This window comes from Engystomops pustulosus, chromosome 2, assembly GCF_040894005.1.
Source record: "Engystomops pustulosus chromosome 2, aEngPut4.maternal, whole genome shotgun sequence".
In the NCBI taxonomy this organism is placed as follows: Eukaryota; Metazoa; Chordata; class Amphibia; order Anura; family Leptodactylidae; genus Engystomops; species Engystomops pustulosus.
The window spans coordinates 196,546,861-196,571,513 of record NC_092412.1 but is presented as its reverse complement, the minus strand read 5'-3'; the positions used below and the strand labels follow the sequence as shown (position 1 = coordinate 196,571,513).

The following is a 24,653-nucleotide window of genomic DNA, read 5'->3' as shown; positions in this document are numbered from 1 at the left end:
ATGTGCGCAATAGACCTCAAATACTGTTGTTTGCATGAGGCCTGTCAGGGAGGCTACCGTTAGTAGAGTAGCCAGGAAGGAGAAGAGTCTCTTTGGGAAGAGTCTGTGGACCCTCTGGACCACCGCGGGAGATGATGGTACTAGCCGACACCCGGGACCGGAGTCTAAGTTGCACCTGGTCTTCACCAGAGCCCGCCGCAAAGCGGGATGGTCTTACCAGGTCGTTCCACGGGTGCGACTAGGCCCGCGGTGGCAGCCAAGGTTGCAGGGATAGAAGGAGGAGATGCAGGCCACAGTCCAAGCTTGGGATGACAGCAGTAGAACGGCTTGGAAGGATGTGCTGGAACACATGGCAGGCACCTGGTCACCTTTGCATATGTGTTGGCACGTGTTACACCTGATTTGCAGGCAGGGGGAGGTACCATTTTCTGATGGAGGCACTCCGGACAACCAGTTGTTTCAGGTTTGGTAATTAACGGAAGGACAGGAGAGGAGGGACTGGGAATATTTCTTTTAGGCTACATTCACACTAACATATGGAGGACGTATATACGGCCGATATACGTCCTCCATACAAGTCAATGGGCGCACGGCGCCCTACGTCCACACGTGCGGCACCGTACCGCTCCGTTCCCGGAAAAAGATAGGACCTGTCCTATCTTTTGCCGTAATATGGCGCCGTGCCCCATTACTTCCTATGGAGAGGGGCGGGGTGAGCTGCGCTCACCTCCTCCTCCTCTCCCCGTGCACTGCCGTTGCCCGCTACGGTACGGTACGGACGGGCAACGGCAGTGTGAATGTAGCCTTAGTCTTGTATATTTATGCAGAATCGGTTGGGGTTCCTTGACAATATGATGTAGGATCTCCAGTTGTGGGCTGTAAGTGACTATTAGGGGTACTCTGGCTTCCTGTTGGGTCTCCTTATATGTGAATAAATGGTCTCTGTAAATGGTCTCTGCAGCTTTTCTTATTTGGTTATCAGTCACTTTTGGTCTGTAGCCCAACTGGAGAAATTCAGACCTGAGCTCCAGGAGATGTTTTTCCAGGTCTGTCTTGTCTGAACAGATACGGTTGTAGCGTATGGCCTGGATGCATGTGATAGATTGTCTGGTATGTTTGGGGAGGAAGCTGTTATTTCTCGGGTAGGCTGTTCTGTCTGTAGGTTTATGGAATATTGTTGTGGTTAAGCGGATTTCTGTATTGCATCCAGAAAGTGTATCTACTTATCTGAATAGTTTAGTTTCAGATTGATGTTGTGGTGATAGTTGTAGCCGTGATGGAATTGAAGCAGGGCCTCCTCACCTGCAGTCCAGATGATCATAATATCATCAATATACAGAGGTAGATTATGGGTTTTGTGTTCCATGTAAGCACCTTCCAGTTCAGCCATAAAATGATTGGCATACTGTGGTGCACACCTTGAACCCATTGATGTTCCCATACACTGTAGGTACAGATCCTCTCCAAATGAGAAATAGTTGTGGGTGAGCACAAATTGTATGAGTTCTGTGACCAGTTCTGTTGGTAAGTTGTGCTTCTCCATGTGTGCCCGGCATGCTGCTATTCCATCTTAATGGGGGATGTTAGTGTATAGAGATTCCACATCCATGGTGGGCAGAATTGTACCATCATGAAGTGGGCCTACAGTCTTGAGTTTATTTAAAAGGTCAGTAGTGTCCTGGATGTAGCTAGGAGTACTTCTGACCAGGGGTTTAAGGAGATTTTCCACTCAACCTGAGATCTCTGTCTGTCTCTCTTTATGTATGTCTGTCTTTCTGTCTGTCTCCATCTCTCTCTCTCCATATTACCTCACACATTAGGGTCTTATACTCATTGCCTTTAGTAAACAGTCAAAGCTCAGAGCTCACATTAATGACCCGTGGCAAAATAGAAGCTAAGCTGTGATTGGTTGCTAACTGCCAAAGCAACAAGCAGACAATAGCTCCTGTATATGATGGTTACTAAGATTTGGAAAGCATGGGATGACAATTTGACTCAAAACCTAGTTTATGATGTTCCCTGAGCCACAGAGAGCGGCTGTGCAAAATGTGTAAACGCGGCGGTGCAGATTCCTTTAGCGGACATACACACACCCACACACACATACATACACACACACTACACTTAGCTTAGGTAACTTTATTTTTAGGTAAATGAAGCAAAAGTGCTGCATCACCAGGATTCCCTCTGGGCCCTAGGGTCTCTGGTTATTGCTCCCCCCTCCCCAACACTTCTCATGCACCTCCATGCTCTTTCTGCTGGAAATGTTGCGGCAGACAGACGGAGGGGGGTGTGGTGAGGGTGCAAGGGCACAGGTCACAAGTACTTAATTAACATAATAATAAAGATAATTAGGTTAAAGGTGCAGACCTCCTAATAAACATATCTTTCTAATCACGCTTCTGGTACTTACCCGACAACGTTATTGGTTAATAAAGTGAAAATAGGATGGTAGATTCCTTTTAACTTTAAATGAAACAGACTCCTAAACATACCTCCTTTAGATACTTGAGGGGATTACATATGTGAGTGGCTCTCCTCTGAGTCCTCCATCTAGTGCTCCATTCTCTTCTGTAAGACTAATGAAAAAACCTTCTGGGAAGTCCTACACATATTAGATAACACTGGTCAAGCAAGCACATTAGTGCTCCATTCACGTGAAACCAGCAATGTAGCTTAATTGCTCAAGGGCCCTGGTGCACACACTGGGGGTCATTTACTAAGGGCCCGATTCGCGTTTTCCCGACGTGTTACCCGAATATTTCCGATTTGCGCCGCTTGTACATGAATTGCCCCGGGTTTTTGGCGCACGCGATCGGATTGTGGCGCATCGGGGCCGGCATGCGCGCGACAGAAATCGGGGGGGCGTGGCCGAACGAAAACCCGACGTATTCGGAAAAACCGCCGCATTTAAATGCCGAAAATGTGTCGCTTGGGGAGCGCTCACCTTCACCTTCTATGGGATGGTGCATTCCGGGGCGTTAAGATTATTTTCGGCGCTGCAGCGCCACCTGGTGGACGGCGGAGGAACTACCATCTTAAATCCCAGCCGGACCCGAATCCTGTGAAGAGAACGCGCCGCTGGATCGCGAATGGGCCGGGTAAGTAAATGTGCCCCAATATGTTGCACAAATATTGTAGACCCAAATAGTGCAAACTATGCTATGAAATCTTGTCACTGGTTTTCATTGGAAAAATGTTTAATAAAGTTCATCCAATATGTCAGTCTTTTCTCAAATGAGCTTTTGTAGCCGCTTAGACAGGGTAGCAAATGTTCCATAGTGTAGTTGTTTTGGACATTGTTACTTTTTTCTTGTACTAATGTCAGTTTTGGAATTCCAATTATTTGCTATTAGAATAATTATAGAGCGCCTCTTTCTGTGATCTCTGGGGGTCCCGGCAGTTTGGACCCTAGCAATCGTGTATCCACCATCTTATTGATAAGTGTATATGGTGGGAAGACTCCATCATAGTGAGTGTTACAGCCTCACCCTTAAAAAATTACACATTGTGCTTTTCTGATTCAACAGGTTGCCCCTGAGTCAGCATGAAAAATCCCAGACATAAGCATCCCCAGGCATATAATAATAATGTAAAAAGGAAATGTAATAAGCTGATACAAGAATCACAACACAATTTTTGTTACTATTTAGTGAAACTGTCTAAAATAAGAACTATCTTGGCAGCCCTTCCAAGCTGAGTTATCCATGTTGTTTCTACTTGGTGGTTGATAATTTATGTCAAATTGAAAAACTGACCACAGATTTACAATTGATCTTGTGATCATCTATAATGTCCAATAAATTTAGGCCATTTATCCCTAACTTATTTAATCATATTTTGCATCATTTATTGTGAGCCAATTCTGATGTAGTTAAAGACTGGGGGAAGATATATCAGGGTTGAAATAGGTGCAATTCCTGGAATACGGCAGGAATCACTGATATCACAAACTCATCCCACAAGAGCTCAATGAGATTGAGAAACTTTATCTTCAAGACCATAAAACCTTTTACCAAATTTAGCAGATATAAGTTTCAGAGTATTCTCCAGTCGTGTTCATGTTGTCTGTGTCATGAATCAAAGAGTACTAGGGTAGTGTTGATCCTTAGGGTAGAATCATCCTTCTGCAGACAGGAGTGGACACCTTGTTATGAAACTTTCCATTTCCTGGCAGTCTGATGCATGTAACAAGATATGGATGATATCTCAAACAAGGTATGGATGATAGTTTCCTTGAGAATGCTTTTTGGTTTAACCCTTCTTTTCCACTAAGAATCATTGTACAATGGGGTTTTAGGATCGGACTGTGTCACCGATGGGTCGGTGTTGGGACTTCAACTCAACAGACACTATCTGTGTCACAGATAGTGTTGAATATTATGATGATATCATGATGATGCAGAGAGCAATCAGCTCTCTCCATGAGTGATGATATCACCATCTGCTGACATCACAGCACAGAAGATAATATGTGAAGGGCTGCTGGGAAACTGGGACAGGTAAATATGTGGAGTTTGTTAAAATACATTAATACATTTAAACAAGGAAAGGAGGAAGAGTGGGGAGCACAATATGAGGGAGGATGAGGAGTGTGAGGGGCCACCATATAAGGGGGTATACAAATGAGTTCCCACATTATAATGTATTAGGGCCTAGAAGATAATTGTGTATGAAGGGCCAAAACATGAGGAACCACAATATAAGGGGATATGAGGGCCCACAAGATGTGAAGGAGATGAGAGGGGCCACAAGATGTTGGGGTATGGGGGCTGACAATATAAGGAGGTATAAGGGGCCACAATATAAAGGAGAATGAGGGGCCACGGGATGAGGGGAGATGAGAGGCCCTATGATTAGGGGGAAATGAAAGGCCCACAAATGAGAAGAGCCACAAGATGTGGTGCCACAATATGAGGGGGAGCTGAGAGGCCACAATATGAAGGGAAGCTGAGAGAGGCCACAATATGAGGGGTAGATTAGGGGCCACAATATTAGAAGGGGAAATGGGAGGGGCCACAATATGAGGGGAGGATGAGTGAGGTCACAATATGAGGGGAAGACGAAGGAGCCATAATATGAGGACTAGTTGAGAAGGGGAAACAATTTAAGGGGGGAGATGAAGGGACCTTAAGTCCATAATCTCAAGATTGAATTACATTTTAAAATGTATTTCAAGTGCATCTGGAGTTTTTTTCTCCATGAACACAGATGTGTTTAGATCTAAATGCCTGTAAACACATGGCAAAACATGTTACTACTTACCGAACACAAGCATTTAGGTCTAATCCCATTTGTGTTTGGGGAGGAGTTACTCCTGATGCACTTGATATGCATTTTATAACGCAATTCAGTAGCATCTTGTGAACATGGCCACACAATGGCCCAGCTTTACTATTAGTGAAGCAGTAAGGCGCTATGTGTAGGGTGCACCTGATTAATGAAGATCGGTGCATGGTGCAAATGCACACTGGAAAGCCCCTCTAGGTGCACAGTATTGTATTGCGGCGCACACATTGCACCCATGACACAATACTGCCACAGGTTGTATTTATGTGCAACCTATGCCAATGCATTTCCTGTGCCTTTTAAAACACAATGAAAAGTGTTGTGTAAATGCAGCCTAAGAATGTAATATTTCCATGTAGCAGGAGCTGGGCCCCCAGAATCAATTTCACTGATGGGCCCTAGGCCCCCAGTCTGACCCTGTTAAGGATTATGAAGTTATTATGCCATCAGCACAAAGGTGACAAACAGTCTTTAATGTCAGAGGATGTTATGGTGTATATACATGACTTGCCTCATCCACCTTCCTGTTTCCTCAACCTTTCAGTTTGTCTGCCCCGCTGTTCACTGTATGACCTTCGATCTTGTGTGAGATGTGATGAGAGCAGATAGATCAAAACAAACAAAGATAATAGACACACAGGGTTTTCTGCAGTTTTCTATCTATTCTGACTTGCTTAACATAAAATATTCATTCTGTGAAACATTTATGGAATTTTTTTTGTCTGATGACAAGTTTAAAAATACTTTTTTAAAAAGTCTTGATCTGTGTGAAACAAGTGTTGAACATGTTACCCATTTTCCACATAAATAGGTTTCTTAAGGTGCTATTAGCAAAGAATTCTCATCAGATGTCCGTAATAACCATTCCAATTCACAATAGGAAAGATTTCATTTAACCCCTTAAGGACGCAGGGTTTTTCCGCTCATTTCTCGCTCTCCAACTTCAAAAATCCATAACTTTTTCATTTTTACTTGTACAGACCTGTGTGAGGGCTTATTTTGTGCGTAACAAATTTTACTTTCCCGTAATGTTATTTATTTTAACATGCCGTGTACTGCAAAGATGGAAAAAAATTCCAAATGTGGTGATACCAAATTTATATAGGTTTTATTGTGTTTTAATACATTTTCAAAAATTAAACGAATGTGTACAAAAAAGAAAAAAAAAATTTTGACATCTTCTGACGCTAATAACTTTTTCATACTTTGGTGCACGGAGATGTGTGAGGTGTCATTTTTTGCGAAATGATGCAACGTTTTCATTGCTACAATTTTGATGTCTGTGCGACATTTTGATAATTTTTTATTTCATTTTTTATGTGATGTAAAAAGGTGTAAAAGTCGCATTTCGGACATTTGGGCGCCATTTCCCGCCTCGGAGGTCACCGCTGGCCGTAACCGCTTTTATATTTTGATAGATCGGGCATTTTGGGACGCGGCGATACCTAATATGTTTGTGATTTTTACTGTTTATTATGTTTTATATCCGTTCTAGGGAAAGGGGGGTGATTTGAAGTTTAATATTTTATTATTTTTTTTTTATTTTTTAAACTTTTTTTTTCTTTTTTTTCTTTTTTTTTTTCACTATTTTTTAGACCATCTAGGGTACATTAACCCTAGATGGTCAGATCGCTCCTACCATATACTGCAATACAACTGTATTGCAATATATGGCATTTTTGCAGCACATTCATTACAATGAGCCACTGGCTCATTGTAACGAATCTGCAGAAGCCATGAGGCTACCGAGGCTACCATGGCAACCGATCGCCGCCCCCCGATGACGTTCGGGGGCGCGGCGATCGCAATAAAGATGGCGGTGCCCGCGCGCCACTGTTTTATAAACGTCGCCGGCGACTTTGCCGGCAGCAATGACATGGTTGATAGCCGCGATCGGTGCAAGCACCGACCGCAATTATTAGCGGTGGGGGTTCTCTGCAAAATGCAAAAACCCCCACCTTTGTATGAAGAGGACTCAGCCCATGAGCCCTCTTCATACACTCCTTATACCTCTGCGCCGTAGAACTACGGCGCAGAGCGTTAAGGGGTTAATACTTTAGATTTATATAGATTTATATGTATTTATTTAATACTTTGTACAAACCCTTTGTTGCTGATGAGAGCTTCAAGGGGCCTCCAGTATGGAGATATTGGGGCACATTTACTAAGGGTCGCACGTGGCACTTTTGTCGGACTGTCCATGTTCTTCATGGCTAAAACGGCTTGCACACGGTTTTAAGAAGTGTCTGTGCTGCGATTGTGTCGCTGGCTTCCATGCGATACAAATTAGGGGGCGTGTCGTTATAGGTTAAAAACTTATTTCACCCATTGTTTACCTATATTATTCTGAAATATTGTTGAACAAAAATATTGTGAGTCGTCATTTAGCTCTTGAATTTATTTTTTTTTCAGTTCTGAATATGTCTTCAAGAAAACCATTTTCAGGGAATATGAAGAAGGTTTTCAAAAAGCAAAGCCCTCACCCAAACTATTAGGTAAGTCTCCAGAATAAAACCATTGCCTAAACTTAGATTCATATAGATTGTGACCAGACAGGGTCCTGCTCCCACTTATTCTAGATCTCTGTAGTTTTTTATTTGTAGTTGCATTTGCTTTGAATATAATGTATGTAACTCCCTTGCTGATTGTACAGCACCTTGGAATTAATGGTGCTCTATAAAAAGGTAATAATAATAACTTAAATTACTTATTCATGAGTTTTCCTTGTCAAAAACCTGATCAAAGGATCTGCAACATCCCCCACCGGGGCCTAGCCCTTGAGGTGAGGCCTGGAGACAGCCGGGGCCCACGGTACCGGAGTGGCTGGCGGTTGCGGCCTAAGCACGCTGTTGTCACGGTGCTTGGTACGGGGGAACCGGAGGGCTGTCCTACAGCCTGGCAGGTCTCCAGCAGGGTGGTGTTGGCAAGAAAATGATATGGGAGTGGCTGCTATAGCGGATCTCCCTGGGGCAACCCCTTAATGTCCCGAGTGTGAGTCTCTGGGTGATGGACAGGGTGCCCGGTGATGAAGGCAGCCGTATTAGCAGGGACCAGACGGAGACAGAAGTTGAAGAAAACAACTTACAGTTCGTTTATTTGAACCGCAGGAACCGCAGCAAACGTGCCTTTAACAGGTAGGTAGGGTGCCGAGATGTGAGTTGGAGGGAGCCTCAGGAGATAGTTCACCAGCCTGGAAGTAGAGGGCAGGCTGGAAGGCAGCTGTGTCCTGGTAGGAAGCTTCAGCTTGTCCTGTAGGGCTTCAGGTATCACCTTTAAAGGTAAGATGATACCCCTTTTCCTCACTACACTAACTCTAATCTATTAGCTCCACTCTTCAGAGGCAGGGGCTAGGCTCTTCCTGCTCTGGTATGGGCTAGATAGAGATTTCTCACTCACTCTAGGATTCTCCTACACTGGAATCTCTCTGAAAGAAGATCTCCAAAGACCTTCTCCTGGAATCCTTCAGAACACTCCTGGCCAGAGGTTTTATTACCTCCCTTTGATCAGGTGGTGGCTGCTCCTCCAATCACATCTCAGCTCACAGTGACAGGATGTAACACAGACATTGGTTGACATAATTACATCACAGATTAACATCTGCCTTGCCAGGCAGGATTAACCACTGCAATTTCCCCTTGATCCTATAAGGACCATGTAGTGTAATGTGGTGTTACCTACAGGTGGGACGTATTCGCAAGCACTACCTCGCCATTGCATCGGCGAGGGTGTTGCATACCCCGGGGGCAATTGAAAGAGCCGCCCTCGGCTCGACTACAGATGGTTTTGGGATACAGAGGGGGCTAAGGGCACTTCTAGGAAGTGCAGGCTATGTGAGGTGTAGGGACAAACCGCCCATGGTCCTGGAGACAGGCACCTGGGTTGGTGTCGGACTAAGACAAAACATATAGCTGTATGACAGTTGGTCGCTGACGCCATTAAACCGAACTGTACAGTAGGAAAGGTGTGGTGTCATGTCCTGTAATCCACTCCTTGCACCAAGGCCTGTATATTTGTTTGATCAACGCTTCTTCCCTGGCGGCAATTATATGGTGTCTATCTGCATTGCATGAGCATATGCGACACGAGTACCTCCTGACTGACAACCTTACCCATGTATGAGTGGCATCCAGGTGCTATCTGTGTAACACCCCCGGTCCCCTAAAGACCCGCAGTTTACGGACTACCCCCATGTGCAAACCTCAGTTTGAGGGATCAGGTAGCGGTCAGTGTTCTACACAAAAAGACGGTCCGACACAGCCACACTACAACCTGAAAAGCCTATGAAAGGGTTAATGCATACTACTGGCATATATTGACAGGGTGCAAATATTTTTGTAAACTCACATTGGCTTAGCAGCCCAATGGGTACACATCTTATAACATAACGTTACAGATAGATAGGCTACTCAGAGTAGCACGGTAGCAAATGTCTCTTTTCCTGAAAAGGAAAGGCATAAAAAAGTGCAAACAGAATGTTCGTACCTAAAAAGGAAGGCATTAAGTGCAAAATGATAGTCAATAGACATAGCAACTTTTCCCTGGTAGTATCTGGCAAAAGTCTCTCAGAAGGTCTCTAATGACAAAGTCCATCTTCTGGGTACAGCCCTTGATGTGGGGGAAAAGTGCAATGAAGAAGCAAAGGGTCTCCTCTTTTTGGAGAGGGACAGAGTCCTTTGAAGAAATCTCTGCTGTGGCAGAGGAAGGGGTGCTATCATAGCACATGATCTCTTGACTGAGATAAATAAGGGTAAGAGTCTCAGGACTGTCTCTGGCTCTTTGGGGAAAATGGGGATATACACAATATTTACAATGGACATAGTACCTGTAGAGGGCGACAGCCCTTCAGGCATTACTCCGCATCTTCGCTGGGTTCCACAGGGACAGGATCCAGAGTCAATAAGGAATCCTGTGCTTCCTCAGCGGGAGTAGGTGCCGGCTGGGGACACCCGGTGGCAGTAGTGGGCACTGCAGGTGCAGCAACATCCTCCGAACCTTCAGGGGGAGGAGCGCTGTCGCCCGGGGTGTCGGCTGTTCCAGCCGGGGGCTCAACTGAGCCAGGGACCACAGAGGGGTCCAGGAAAAAGTAAACGGAGTCCAGCGGCCGCGCCGCGGCTCCTTCCAGCTCCGGTTCTTCCGGGGCCGGGTCATCACCCCATTGGTAACCGGCAAGGGGAGATGTGGGCCTAGATGGGACCTCCGGACACGGCTCACTAGACGGGATGTCCTCACCCACAGAGGAGCCGCGGGACCTGACAATGCTCCCAGCAGGGGAGCCGGTGGGGGTGGCGCCCTGTATCATGCCCGGCCCATGGATGGCAATGGGACCCGTACTCACAATTACCGTGGATGGGGCATTCACATGGGTCACCGCCCGGGGACTCGCAGCCGAGGAAGAGGAGGTGTTCGGGGACTCCGGCCACTCGTCGTCCTCATACCAGTCATCATGCGGGTAGTAGCGATCCTCATCGGAGTCGGGGATCCGGATCACACCAGCCGCCCAGGGTCCACGCGGTCCTTCCTGCAGGGAGAACTCTATGCACTCGCCTGGCTTGAGGTTGTGCTGGCTCTCCGGCAGATCAGGCCTCTTGACGGACCGGCGGGGTATAAATACTTCCCGTCCGGTATAGTCCTGGGTAGCGAAGCCATAGCCCTTCCGCTTGTCGAAGAACCTGACCATGCCGGTGGTACGGTTCTTCTCGACCCAAGCTCCCGCTGTGGATCTGCCGGCCATATACCGCTGGGCCTCCTTCTCTCGGCGTCGCTGTTCCGAGACAGCGTCTCGGAGTCGCCGGCGGGTGGCCTCACCTCGGCCTTGAGGCTGCGGAGGTTTCGGTGCTGGGGCTCGTGGCTCCGGTTCGGGTTCGGATCTCCTTGGGCGACAGGTAGGTGCCGGAACAGGAGCAGGAACCACCGGAGGGTCAGGAGCTACCATAGCGGGGCTAGCAGGCCGCGTAGCCGGAGGAGTAGGCCTCGGAGCAGGTGGAGCGGCCATACCAGGCCCAGGCGTTGGCTCCGCAGGAGTCGGGGCCTCTCCACGTGGCGCCTCCACGTGGGCCCGCGCTACCGGGATGGCAGCCGGGATAGGGACGAGGATCCGCCCGGGTGGAATCTGGTACTGCGTCACCGTGTGGTAGCAGGTCCGGGTGACGAAACCCGAGTAATTCCTCGGTGCAGCCGATGTCCCGCTGGGTCTTCGGACAGGCTGCGCGGAGACTACCACCATCGTCTCTAGGACTTCATAAAACTCAGGACGCTCCACAGGAGGGAAGGGCGGAGGACCCCACATGATGTAGTCCTCTCTGCTCAACATCCACTTGAGATCAGGCGCTTCTCTGAGGCAGGGCAGGAAGTCCGCCTCGGGCCAGGGGGGTGGAGGCTGAGTCCTTCCCGCCAAGAGCTGTGGCGGGCTCTAATTTTTCCTGCGCCACAGGAGGCGGGGTTCGCGCCATTCGCGCGTGGGTGGAGTTTTATGCGTCATCTGGATTTCCCGCCAGTGAAGGGTTTGGCGGGCTTGAATTATTTGCTGCGCCACAGTTTCTGAGGTAAAAATCTTCAGGCGCAGCAGCGCCGGATGTAGCAGAGCTGGTACAGTTCTTGCCAGGATTAACCTCTGGAGTGCGGGAGCGGCGCTCGACAGCACGTGGCAGCAGTATAACACCGTTCATTCCAGAAACGCACAAGTCCTTAGGCCTAAACCCGGATGGCAGCAGGGTTAGGCAGCACAGTCTTTTTAATAATAAAGTACAGTCTTTAGTGCCAGGATAAGGCACAGAAGTAAATATCCTGTTCGTGACGCCACTTGCAACATCCCCCACCGGGGCCTAGCCCTTGAGGTGAGGCCTGGAGACAGCCGGGGCCCACGGTACCGGAGTGGCTGGCGGTTGCGGCCTAAGCACGCTGTTGTCACGGTGCTTGGTACGGGGGAACCGGAGGGCTGTCCTACAGCCTGGCAGGTCTCCAGCAGGGTGGTGTTGGCAAGAAAATGATATGGGAGAGGCTGCTATAGCGGATCTCCCTGGGGCAACCCCTTAATGTCCCGAGTGTGAGTCTCTGGGTGATGGACAGGGTGCCCGGTGATGAAGGCAGCCGTATTAGCAGGGACCAGACGGAGACAGAAGTTGAAGAAAACAACTTACAGTTCGTTTATTTGAACCGCAGGAACCGCAGCAAACGTGCCTTTAACAGGTAGGTAGGGTGCCGAGATGTGAGTTGGAGGGAGCCTCAGGAGATAGTTCACCAGCCTGGAAGTAGAGGGCAGGCTGGAAGGCAGCTGTGTCCTGGTAGGAAGCTTCAGCTTGTCCTGTAGGGCTTCAGGTATCACCTTTAAAGGTAAGATGATACCCCTTTTCCTCACTACACTAACTCTAATCTATTAGCTCCACTCTTCAGAGGCAGGGGCTAGGCTCTTCCTGCTCTGGTATGGGCTAGATAGAGATTTCTCACTCACTCTAGGATTCTCCTACACTGGAATCTCTCTGAAAGAAGATCTCCAAAGACCTTCTCCTGGAATCCTTCAGAACACTCCTGGCCAGAGGTTTTATTACCTCCCTTTGATCAGGTGGTGGCTGCTCCTCCAATCACATCTCAGCTCACAGTGACAGGATGTAACACAGACATTGGTTGACATAATTACATCACAGATTAACATCTGCCTTGCCAGGCAGGATTAACCACTGCAATTTCCCCTTGATCCTATAAGGACCATGTAGTGTAATGTGGTGTTACCTACAGGTGGGACGTATTCGCAAGCACTACCTCGCCATTGCATCGGCGAGGGTGTTGCAGATCATTCAACCAATAATTATAATCTCTTAGTTTGACAAGGACCTGTTAGTAGTCATCTTAGCAATTCCTTGAAGTCATCTTCATACTGGCATAAAACCTTTACATGCATGTATCTTTCAATAGGCTTGACCCTATAGATGTTCACCCAGGTCAACATCTGCAAAGAGTTTGTATTTTCTCTCCGTGTTTGCGTGGGTTTCCTCCGGGTCCTCCAGTTTCCTCCCCCACTCCAAAACATACATATAGGTTGATTACATTTTGAGCCCCATGGGGACAGGGACCAATTTGTCAAGCTTTGTGCAGTGCTACGTAATCTGTATAAATAAAGAATTATTATTATTATTTTTATGTGTCTTTATTTGTAGTTCATGTTTTTCTAAAACAATTACAGATATCCATATCCTGTTTTACAGGTAAATCCAGATATTTACAAAGCTATAAAAAGTCAAATTACACAAAAAATGTCCCTTTTACACTATGTTCTGTTTAACCTTCTACTTTTGGGATCTATTGAGCTACACATGCTTTTATGTATGTATGTATGTATGCATGCTTAGCTAGGACCCATCCGAATGTGGCTGAATGTGAAGTTTTACCCTTTGAATGTTGCACTGACTGTCACTGATCTAGAATTAGAGTTGTGTATCGAACTCTGTGGGTTTTTATACCTTATGTAAGCAACTTATATAAAGCTAGGATAGTAGCCATATAAGTCAATTAGTTTAATAGATTTAACATGCTGAACATATTAAGGAATAAAAATGTGGAATAGAACAGTTTAATAGTTTCAGATGAAGAGGTAGACATTATTTTAATACTTGGACCAAATGGTTTTCATTTTCAGACTTTTTTAACATTCACAATATTTGTTACTAAACAGTGATTTTACGACTGATAACACAGAATTTGTTATTCATTCTTGTGCATGTACAAAGCAGAACCTGGTACAGGTTTCTTAAGATTAAGGATATTCATTGCCAAGTTCTTCCGTAGATTAACAAATGTGATGCAATGAACCGAATAGAGAGATAGTTGTCAACAAACCAACCATGGAAAACCTCTTAATTTAAGTATGATAGATGTGGATAACTTTACCATTTTCAATAAGTTTAACTCAGAGAAGGGGGGATCGTATTTGATGTTCTTCAACTGTAGAGTTGCTTACCGGTCCCCATAATAGCATGGACATGGAGGTAGACAACGGATGAAAAGTGGAGCTTATTGACATCACAAAAAATTTTGGGTAAATTCGTGGGCAGATTTATCATAAGTTTCTGAGGTTAAACTGTTCTAGTTGCCCATGGAAACCAATCAGAGCTCAGCTTTGATTTTATAAACAGCTCTGGGAAAATGAAAGTTGAGCTCTAATTGGTTGCCTGTTTAACTAGAATAGTTCTGCTCTAAGAGACTTCTAATAAACTTGATTGTATACTTAGTGCTGTGCCAATTTTAACTACATGTGACTAGTCTTGTAGTATATGGTGCTGGCCTGCAGGAGGTGCTTGCTGGGTGCACATGTACACAATCTTCTGTCCACCAAGTAGTTTTCTCTTCATTGAATTTATATCCAAGTACTAAGATGCATACTTAATTAAACAATTAAAAATCCAACAGTAAAAATATTAGCATTGCTGGCACTACTAGATTCAAGGCAGTCACTCTAGACACCTCTATAATTTGAAGCAGAATGAGGGCATTGCCCCCCCCCCTCCTTTCCATCAAAGCAAAACTGAATAATAAAGCAAATCAATAAATATGGATGAACCCCAATTGTTGCCACAGAAAAATGCAAACCATGGTGCACAATACAAGCCCTAATACCAAAATAGTTTAAATAGTTCAAAAACTCTAAAGATCTGTTTTTTAGGGGAGTAGGAACACCCAAGGTCTTTGAGGAAGGCAAAGGTTAAAACGCTGCAGTGTTAGTCCTATCTTGTTTCTGTGTATGAATACTTCATTAAGCTGTTTGCTAGTTTAAATGAAGTTTTAACTTTAAAAATAAGTTTTAACAATTATTTGTCGTCTGAGTGCTGGAATTTTCATCCCTTTAAATGTGCGCCCAAAGAGGACCCCACAAGGAACACAATCCAACCTAAGGGCCAAAAACTAGATTTGATCCAGAACAAGCTCTGGGAAGTTTTCTTGACAGGCAAAATCAGATTTCATCCCTGGCACTAAATAGATGTGTTGCTGCATGGACTCTTGACATGACTATATCACTCTGCATAGTATCTGTAAACCATGATTCACACCGTTAGCGTTGTTAACAGTAATTCATTATTAAAACATTATGTTACAACAAGACAACTTTTTTAATGATATTTTTTGGCATCATAAAATAATTGCTTGTTACATATTAAGATGCAAAATAAGGCATATTTTCCTGGAAAACAGCTGATTATGTGCTTTGCTTTATGAAACAATTACAGTTGTGTTTTCATATAGGAACGTTACTGTTAAAGGTTGTTCTCTGCCTTTTGAAGCCGTAACGTAATCTTCTTAAAAGGGCATTTCCTGCTGCTTAAGTCCCAGGATCAGTCCTGCTCAGCACCCCCTGCTGCTGTACTTTCTCCCTTAGACTCTACAAGCTATTAGCCATCCTTCAGTTCTGGGCCTTTTTATTATATGTGCTAGAGTGAGGAAGTCGTAATATTGAAATAAGGGCTTATGATTAGAAGTTTGGTCAGCTGGAAAACTCTATTCAGGTCAAAGGTATTGGCATGCAGATACGTTTATAAGGCCATTGTCCCTTTGAATTAGGATAATGTTAAAGGAAAGTGTATTTATTCTGCCTTCCCAATCACAGTAAACTTAGTAAAGTATGGCTTCTTGGCATCCCCTTGTGTTTGTCTGCTCACATTTGCTAAATCTACCGGAATTGTAAGGCTGTGTTTATATATGTTCTGGAGTCTCAAACTCAAATTTTGTCAGAAGGTGGAAAAGCACATGAAGCCTTAAAGGGACCCGTCACTAGCTTTTACCCAAATAAACTACTAGCTACTCAGGTAGGGTATGCAACATCTTTTCTATAATCATTTTATGTGAAATCTCGCCCATTTACCTAAAACAAATTTCATCCAAAGTCATGTGAGAATGAGCAGAGAAGAGTCATATTTTGCCTGAGATGAGTTCACATGCTGGAGGGGGCCTGTAACCTCAGATGTCCTTATTTCCACTTATGTAGGAGAGATCCTGGCCCAAATTTATCAAAAGTGGTGCAAACTGCCTGTACAGTTTGCCTTACTCATGCACAGGTTGCTTCAGATAATTCAATAATGGGGCACGTTGTTCAATTATCTGTCGCAATTGGCGCTGTTATGGAATGTATGCACAGTTGCACCTTTTTCTTTTTGGTGAACTTACATTATACAGCATCCGACACAAGTGTGTCGAGTTTCAGTAAAAAATGTGGCCCAAACTCCAACTAAGCCATATCACGCCCCTTTAAGTGCATAGTTTTTAAAGTGTCGGACAAAGCACAGCCACAACACAATTATGGACTATAAATTGCATAATATACTGTATTACTGGCGTACCCAATCAAAAGAGGTAAACAGAAAATATCACATGATATTTCTGCTGACTGATTTACAGGTTGATCACAGAAATTTGACAGCTCTATAATATTCTTCATGCTAGAGAGTGCAATGCCAAAAATAATATCGGGATTTAAAGGAAATCTACCATCAAAATAAAGCATGATAAACCATGAACATTTAATCATAGATCCAGGTACCATGACTGTGGCTTCTTATATTTATCACGGCCTACTTCCTTCTAAAACAAACTTTTAAAATTTTGCTAATCCTGGGAGGTGTTACTGGAGCTCCTCTGTGCTGCAGATTTACAGACTCTTACACTGTGCAGGAGCACTTCCCCCTCCCACTGTGTGCTGAAACTTTCTCTGCTGAAGTGAGGTTACATCATACAAAGGGAGGGGAAATTGCTAAGCGAGCAGAGGGCGAGGGGGTTACACTGTAACAGCCTGTGCACACAGGTGTTCTGGTAATGACTCCCCAGTGGCCTTCTGGCTCATAAGCATAATTTAAAAGTTGATTTTAGAAGAAAGGAGGCCATGAATAATGAATATAAGAAGATTTCCAGCCAGATTGCCTGGATCTATGAGTAAGTGCCCTTGGTTTATCATGATTTTAATGGTAGACTTCCTTTAAGCGATTCTGTAAGTATTCTGATATTTTCCAAAATATAGGTATGTCATGTTTCTTCTATAATGCCAAATTGTTCTGAACAATTGTTCTGTTCAAATCGGTCTACAAAATGTCACTATATTTATATCATAAGAAGGGAATAGGTGTACATTTTCAGTTCTTTTACTGTATAAAAAATAAAATCTATATAATATCTGTTAAAGAAGTTCAGTATATAATACCTGAGGAAGCTGTCTGCTGATGATAAGGGGTATGGAGGGTCTCAGTTATGAGGAAAGATTCAAACAACTAGATTTATTTAGTCTGGAAAAGAGACGATAACGATGGGACATGATTAATTTATATAACTATATGAATGGTCCATACAAAAAATATGGTGGTAAGTTGTTCCAGATTAAATCAAATCATGGAGAAAACAAGGTTTAATCACCTGAGGTGTGTCAGGCTTGCAAGTGTGGATCCTCTGGACCACTTCAGACGATGACACAAGCCACTACCTGGGACCGGAGTCTAAGTGGTACCCGGTCTTCACCAGAGCCCGCCGCAAGGCGGGTTAGACAAGCTGCGGCGTGGTACCACCAGGTCGTTCCTCAGGCGTGACTTGTCTGCAGTGGCGGCCAAGGTAGAAGTACAGAGACGGCTGACAATCTCGTGATTGAAGTCCAGGCACAAGGTCAGGGCAGGCGGCAGAGGTGCAACGTCAGAATCCGGTCCAGAGTCAGCAACAGGAGGTCCAAGCAGAAGGGTACGGGAACACAACACACAGGACAGCAACACGGAGGAACACCGGCACACGGGAACACGGAGGAGGTCAGGTAACACTGGAACACGGAGGAAATCAGGTACACAGGAGACACAGGAACGCAGAAGACACAGGAACGCAGGAATCGCAGAATAGCTTTCTCTCAGGCTGTGAGGCACAAAGATCCGGCAAGAGTGTGAGGAAGGTGCAGGGTTTTTAAAAGGGAAGTGATCAGCCAGTGCACCAATTAACGGTGCACTGGCCCTTTAAATTTCCTGAAGATACCGCGCGCGCGCCCTAGGAGACGGGGACTCGCGCGGCCGGAACCTGGCAGCGAATCCGGAGCGGGGAGAGGTGAGTCGCGCCGGCACCGCGCCTTCGGGGCTCGGGGAGCACGGGTGAGCCCGCAACCCGCGATATGGGTCGCAGGACCACCCGTGACAAGGCGACAGGGCGTTTTTACTATGAGAATTGTCAATCTGTGGAATAGCCTGCCTCAGGCGCTGGTTACAGTAGGGACAGCAGAGAGCTTCAAGAAGGGTCTAGATGCCTTTATACACCTAAATAACATTGATGGTTATGCTATAAATCTCTTCCTCATCCGAATCCCTTCCCTGCCTTGGGTGAACTTGATGGACATGTGTCTTTTTTCAACAGTATAAGCTATGATGATACTATGATACTGGCGTGAATGTTACAAGGTGGTCAAAGGTTATAGCGACTTTTCGGCACCATTTCTGGCAAAATATCATGTCAATGAAAGCCCTCATTGCAGTTGTGATACATTATGTTATGTAATTAAAAGTTTTATATATATATATATATATATATATATATATATATATATATACCTTATATACTCGAGTATAAGCCTAGTTTTTCAGCACAAAAAATGTGCTGAAAAACCCAAACTCCGCTTATACTCGAGTCAAAAAAATAAATAAATCAAAACTCGCCTTTCTGGAGGCACCCATAGATCTTCTGTGCGATCCATCCGGTATTGTTGTGCTGCACGACGGGGAAGGGGGGGAGGGCTATATACACTGGGGCAGGGGCTGGCAGGCTTTATACACTGGGGCAGGGGCTGGCAGGCTATATACACTGGGGCAGGGGCTGGCTGGCTATATACACTGGGGCAGGGGCTGGCTGGCTACATACTGGAGAGGCTGTGACCAATGCATTTCCCACCCTCGGCTTATACTGGAGTCAATAGGTTTTCCCAGTTTTTTTGTGGTAAAATTAGGGGCCTCGGCTTATACTCGGGTCGGCTTATACTCGAGTATATACGGTATATATTCAATTTAAAATATTTATATGTTCTTTTTCAGGTATCCTTGGACCAACATTACGTGCAGAAGTTGGAGATACTGTAAAAGTCCATTTTAAGAATATGGCCAGTAAGCCTCTTACCATTCATCCACAAGGAATTTCATACAGCAAACTTTCTGAAGGTAATTCCACTTCTCATTTATGATATGACACAATGATAAAGGTTTAACCTCTTGGACCTTCATTCATCTAAAGCAGTGATTTTCAACCTTTTTTTGAGCCGCGGCACACTTTTTATACTTAGAAAATCCTGGGGCACACCGCCAACCAAAATAGCACAAAATGACACTAAACAGTCATATTATACATATAGTTAATAATATAGATTCTACATTTATTTTACTTACTCAGTGTGAAGCCTGGGCCTGTTTCGATAAACACAAAAGGGATATCCTGGCAGGAATGGTGGAAAGACACACACGAAGCTCTTCCTCAACAGTTCTCAGTTTCCCTGTTTTTAGTATATGGTGCTGATTATTATGTGGCTCATATACTGCAAAATAAAGGAGTACAATGAGAAGTACTATGGCCATGAGGCCAGAGTACAAGTGCCAGCTCATATACTCAGCATATGAGCTGGTACTTGTAGTACTCCATCCTCATGACTATAATATTTCTCATTTTACATTTCTCTGGGAAACAAAACACAGGGGGCACTATAGTTTGGGGAACTTTCCTCGCGGCACACCCGACCATTTGTCACGGCACACTGGTGTGCCACGGCACACAGGTTGAAAATCACTGATCTAAAGATCACAACATACTTTTTTTTTCCTTTTATGCTTTACAAAAGTGTCATGTTCTTTTATTTAATTAAGGGGCAAAATATGCTGATGATTTATCTTCTCTGGAAAAATTGGATGATTTGGTTATGCCTGGTGAAATCTACACCTACAGCTGGGATATTACAGAGGACACAGGACCAAAAGAAGCAGATCCTGACTGTATAACCAGTAGCTATTACTCAATGGAGAATCCAGTACAAGATGTGAATTCAGGATTGATAGGTGCATTGCTGATTTGTAAAAAAGGTAAAGATACTATGTCATCATTGTACATATACTGTAGAATAAAGAAATGTAGGACCAGCACTACTCAAAGTAAAAGATAAATCACTACTTTGAGTAGTGCTGGTCCTAAACTTCTTCTTTCTTTGTTTATCATTGTAAATATATCCAAAGACGTAAATTCTCAGTTACCAAGGCTTTAATATCTTGCAAATATTACTATGCTCACTTTATAAGAGGATTAGCTGATCGCCTTGGGCCAAGTTTTCTGTTTCCCCGCATTCAGCTAGTATCACAGGTGATAAGCTCACTCATTTCCCCGGTCACCGGAGTTCACAGAAAGTGCATTGTCCGACGATAATGCACTTTGCCGCGATTCACTACCATTGTGCGCTCGATATCATGAATGTATTGCTTCCTCGCTCAAGTCCGGGAGGGTAACCCCATCTTTTTATTGGTGCATCTTAGTGCAAGGGCTTGCAACACAATTTGAAAGTTAAATCCCGCGTTTAGTCTCAATTAGCAGATTGTCCGACGGCACGCCCCCTTAATTGTGTCGCATGGAAGCCAGTGCAGCTGCACCACAAAAAGGGTTGCGTGCGCCACAATGCCAGTGCACACACTTATTAAATACCCGTGCAAGACGTTTAACCCCGAAAACTGTGCACAGTCCGAAAAAGGGGGCACCGACCCTTAGGAAATGAGCCCCAAAAAGTAAAATCTGTGTTCATTGTAAACATATCTCTGTAAACTGAGCAGGAAGAATGATAAGAGTGAGTGCCATTTTCCACTGATAGATTCCATTGAATTGCAGAGTTTCTTTTATTCACCTGATCCATCTAATTACAGAAATCTAGACTTAAATTATTCTCTATATAATATATATGGAGATATATATATATGGAGGTATATATATATATATATATATATATATACAAGAGCCGAGCACGGCTTTGCACCTGTTACTGCTTTGGATTTTTGCCATGCTGCTTGGACTTTCCTTTGAACTGTATACTGTGCATTTGATTTATACACTTGTAAGACCTAATCTTTACGCTCCACTACTAGGAAGTCTAGAGGAGGATGGAACACAAAAGAACTTCAACAAAGATTATGTTCTGATGTTTGGCGTCTTTGATGAAAGCAGAAGTTGGCAAAACCTTCCATTAACAAAGGAGCGGCCTTTAATGTATACCGTAAATGGATATGTAAATGGTTCCATACCAGGTATGAATGTTTCCACCTTTCTCAGTAAACTAAGTAGGACACAGTTATCATGCCTTGCGTGGAAGTTTTCTGGTCTACAAGACATGAAACAGTAGCAAATTAATGGCACACACCCAAGCAATTGCGACTATTTAAGGGTTTCCCACCCCTCACAACACTTCTCCGAACAGTGGGCATGGTGGGACGAATTTCCTATAGCCTGTGCCTGAATACCAGCGCAGTTATAGCCGAAGTCTATGCTGGGCAGGACCTTCCTACACACAAGTGCTGCAGCAGATTTACTAGGAGCCTAGAACCTTGGACCTAGAAGCTGTGTCATCTTCTTTTATCTCCTGACATGCTCTCAATTTAAAGAGGACCGGTCACCTAAATTTTCGGGCCCTAGTGTTTGAACTAACGCCGCAGTGTTAGAGTGATAGCGTTACCGGAAACCTCCACCTCTAACATCTCTAACACTGCGGCGGTGTACAATGTAATCATCGGACCGCCACGCTCACTCCATAGGCCGGCAGTGACTGTCGCGCGCTAGGCGGCAGTCACTGCCCCTAGCCACGCCCCAACCCAGCCCCCTCATGAATATGTTGGACAGCATTGCGAGCTGTCCGACAATTACACTGTACCCTGCCGCTGTGTTTGATAGCGTTATCGGAGGTCACTGCGGCGTTTTTTCAAGCACTAGGAGCTGCTTACTTTAGTCGATAAATTGGGTGACAGGTCCTCTTTAACAAAATGAACTAGTTGTGACTCCCCCCGACCCTCCCCCGGCATTTGTATGCGTGTCTCTGTGCTAGGGAAGTTGTACTGTGGCATATGTGAAATACCACAAAAAATTGCACATCTTGATGGTTCCTCTTATTCTTACTCTAGAGATGTCCTTCCTTCTGTAAGCATAGGATTGAATTTTCAAACATATACAGTCAATTTCAAGCCTGAGAGCTGTGTTTTGCCACACATGCACAGAAAGTACATGTAAAAATACAAAGGCATTATGTGCTCTCCTCTCTGCATCTCTTCATCTATATTATCATTGTTTATTGGAATCTGTTGTATTTTTTGGCTTTTACACAGGTGGAAGGCACTTCTTCACAAACTAACAAGCCATATGCACCTTGACAGTCTTTAGATAAAAACTCCTATTTAGGGTTTAATTAATAACAGTAGAGATAGTTGTCAGAAGAAAAACATATATAACTATGGTAGCATATACTCATTAACATAAAATATGTAAGAATATAAAAAATTGTGCCTCTGATTGATTTGATGTTTATTTATTTTAAGGCAGTAACCTTTTGTTTTCTACGGGGTGTGTCTCTAAATCACACACAACGTCCGTAGAGATGTCAGCTCATCTCGCCTCGGGCAGTGGATAATTCACTGTAGCCTCCAAATGATGGATCACCTAGGCTTGTTAGGTATAGCAGAATCTTGCCCAAGAAAGAAAAACTACATATTCAACTCCAGGAGGACTTATTTGTAGTAAAACTTAAATGAAACCTATCAAGGCAATTCGGGACACTGAACCACCCACAGGTCCTGATGGACCAGTGGTTTAGTGTCCCAAATCACCCTGTATGAATTACAGTGTGGGGGCAGTAAAAAAAACACCTGCACAGTGCCACAATTAGGTCAGATTTGTACACCCTGGTTTCACGCTGGGGTTGTCTCCTGGCTTCATTCCACATTGCTTGATGAGGCACATGGCGGCGAGATCATTCAGATGTGAGAACGATGTGCCTTGGTAAGTACATATGTTTATTTTTTTACTTGCCCCCCTTGCACAGAGCTCATAAAGGTCATTTTGGAACACTAAACCACAGGTCCATAAGGACCGGTATTTGGTTTAGGGTTGGGGTCCCAAAACTGGTGACAGGTCCACTTTAAGGTCTTTATTAAAGGAAACCTACCACCACAGATCTACCTATTAAGGTAGATCAGGTAGCAGGTTCCTCTAATGTATAGTAGTATAGCCCTTTTTAGGGCTAATTCTTTCATGGCCAGAATTTTTATAAATTTTAAGATCCGTGGTGGTAGGTTTCCTTTAAAGGAAACCTACAATTTGATTTGATGCATTATGAAGCAAACATACCTTGAGAATGCTGTAGCTACACTGATGCAGGATCATATCTTGGTTTATCCCTGAGCTGAGTGGTTTTGGATGATGATGAGTGGTTTTTTAGAGGATGTGGTAATCCCTGGGTTGTGCGTTAAAGGAAACCTACCATTTCAAATGGTAGGTTTAAGCTGTAAACACCGAGCACCAGCTCAGGGTGAGCTGGTGCCGGTGCTTAGTTTCGTTAGTGTTAAAACCGCGGTATCGCGGTTTTAACACTTTTTAAACTTTATAGCAGAAGCCGCTTCGGCGCTGCGCGCGACCGTGCGCGCGCAACGCCTGCGGCATTTCCTATGTAGGCGCGCGCACGATCGTGCGCACGCAGCGCCGAAGCAGTTTATGCTATAAAGTTTAAAAAGTGTTAAAACCGCGATACCGTGGTTTTAACACTAACGAAACTAAGCACCGGCACCAGCTCACCCTGAGCTGGTGCTCGGTGTTTACAGCTTAAACCTACCATTTGAAATGGTAGGTTTCCTTTAAGGCAGAATAATCAATTGATGCACCATCCCCCAACTGCTGTGTATGAGTGATCCAGCTCAGGTTGATTAGTCCTGTCTGGAATAAGCACTGTGTGTAATACAAGCTGTAATACAAGCTCCATATCACTCGTGCAATCAAGCAATCCAGCTTTCCCAAGGAACAGAATGTTATAATAGTTTTTGCAGCAAAACCACTCAACTCAGGGATAAACCAAGCTATGATTCTGCTTCAGTGTAGCCACAGCATTCTCAAGGTATGTTTGGTTCATAATGCATCAAATCAAATGGTAGGTTTTCTTTAAATGTTAAAAACAATACATATAGCATTCACCATGGGGATACATGTGCGTGTACACTAGGCAAAGCCTATGCATTTCAACCTAATCTTCTTACTCATTGCTCCAAGAATAAGAGTAAAGTGAGAGTCACAAGAATCTCCTTTTGTGAGTTACAGTGTGGGGGCAGTAAAAAAATAATAATAATACTTACCTCCTCCGGAGCTCTCGGCACCTG

At 44.4% G+C, this 24,653-nt stretch overlaps 1 protein-coding gene across 1 annotated transcript in view; it reads left to right on the top strand.

The window, feature by feature from the left end:
* F5 (coagulation factor V) overlaps positions 1 to 24,653 on the top strand; it is a 62,885-nt gene that overhangs the window by 1,454 nt on the left and 36,778 nt on the right. Inside the window, exons 2-5 of the mRNA XM_072137746.1 lie at positions 7,702 to 7,784; positions 19,314 to 19,436; positions 20,133 to 20,345; positions 21,390 to 21,548. Coding sequence (XP_071993847.1) covers positions 7,702 to 7,784; positions 19,314 to 19,436; positions 20,133 to 20,345; positions 21,390 to 21,548 — 578 coding nt within the window. The remainder of the gene's footprint in view (positions 1 to 7,701; positions 7,785 to 19,313; positions 19,437 to 20,132; positions 20,346 to 21,389; positions 21,549 to 24,653) is intronic.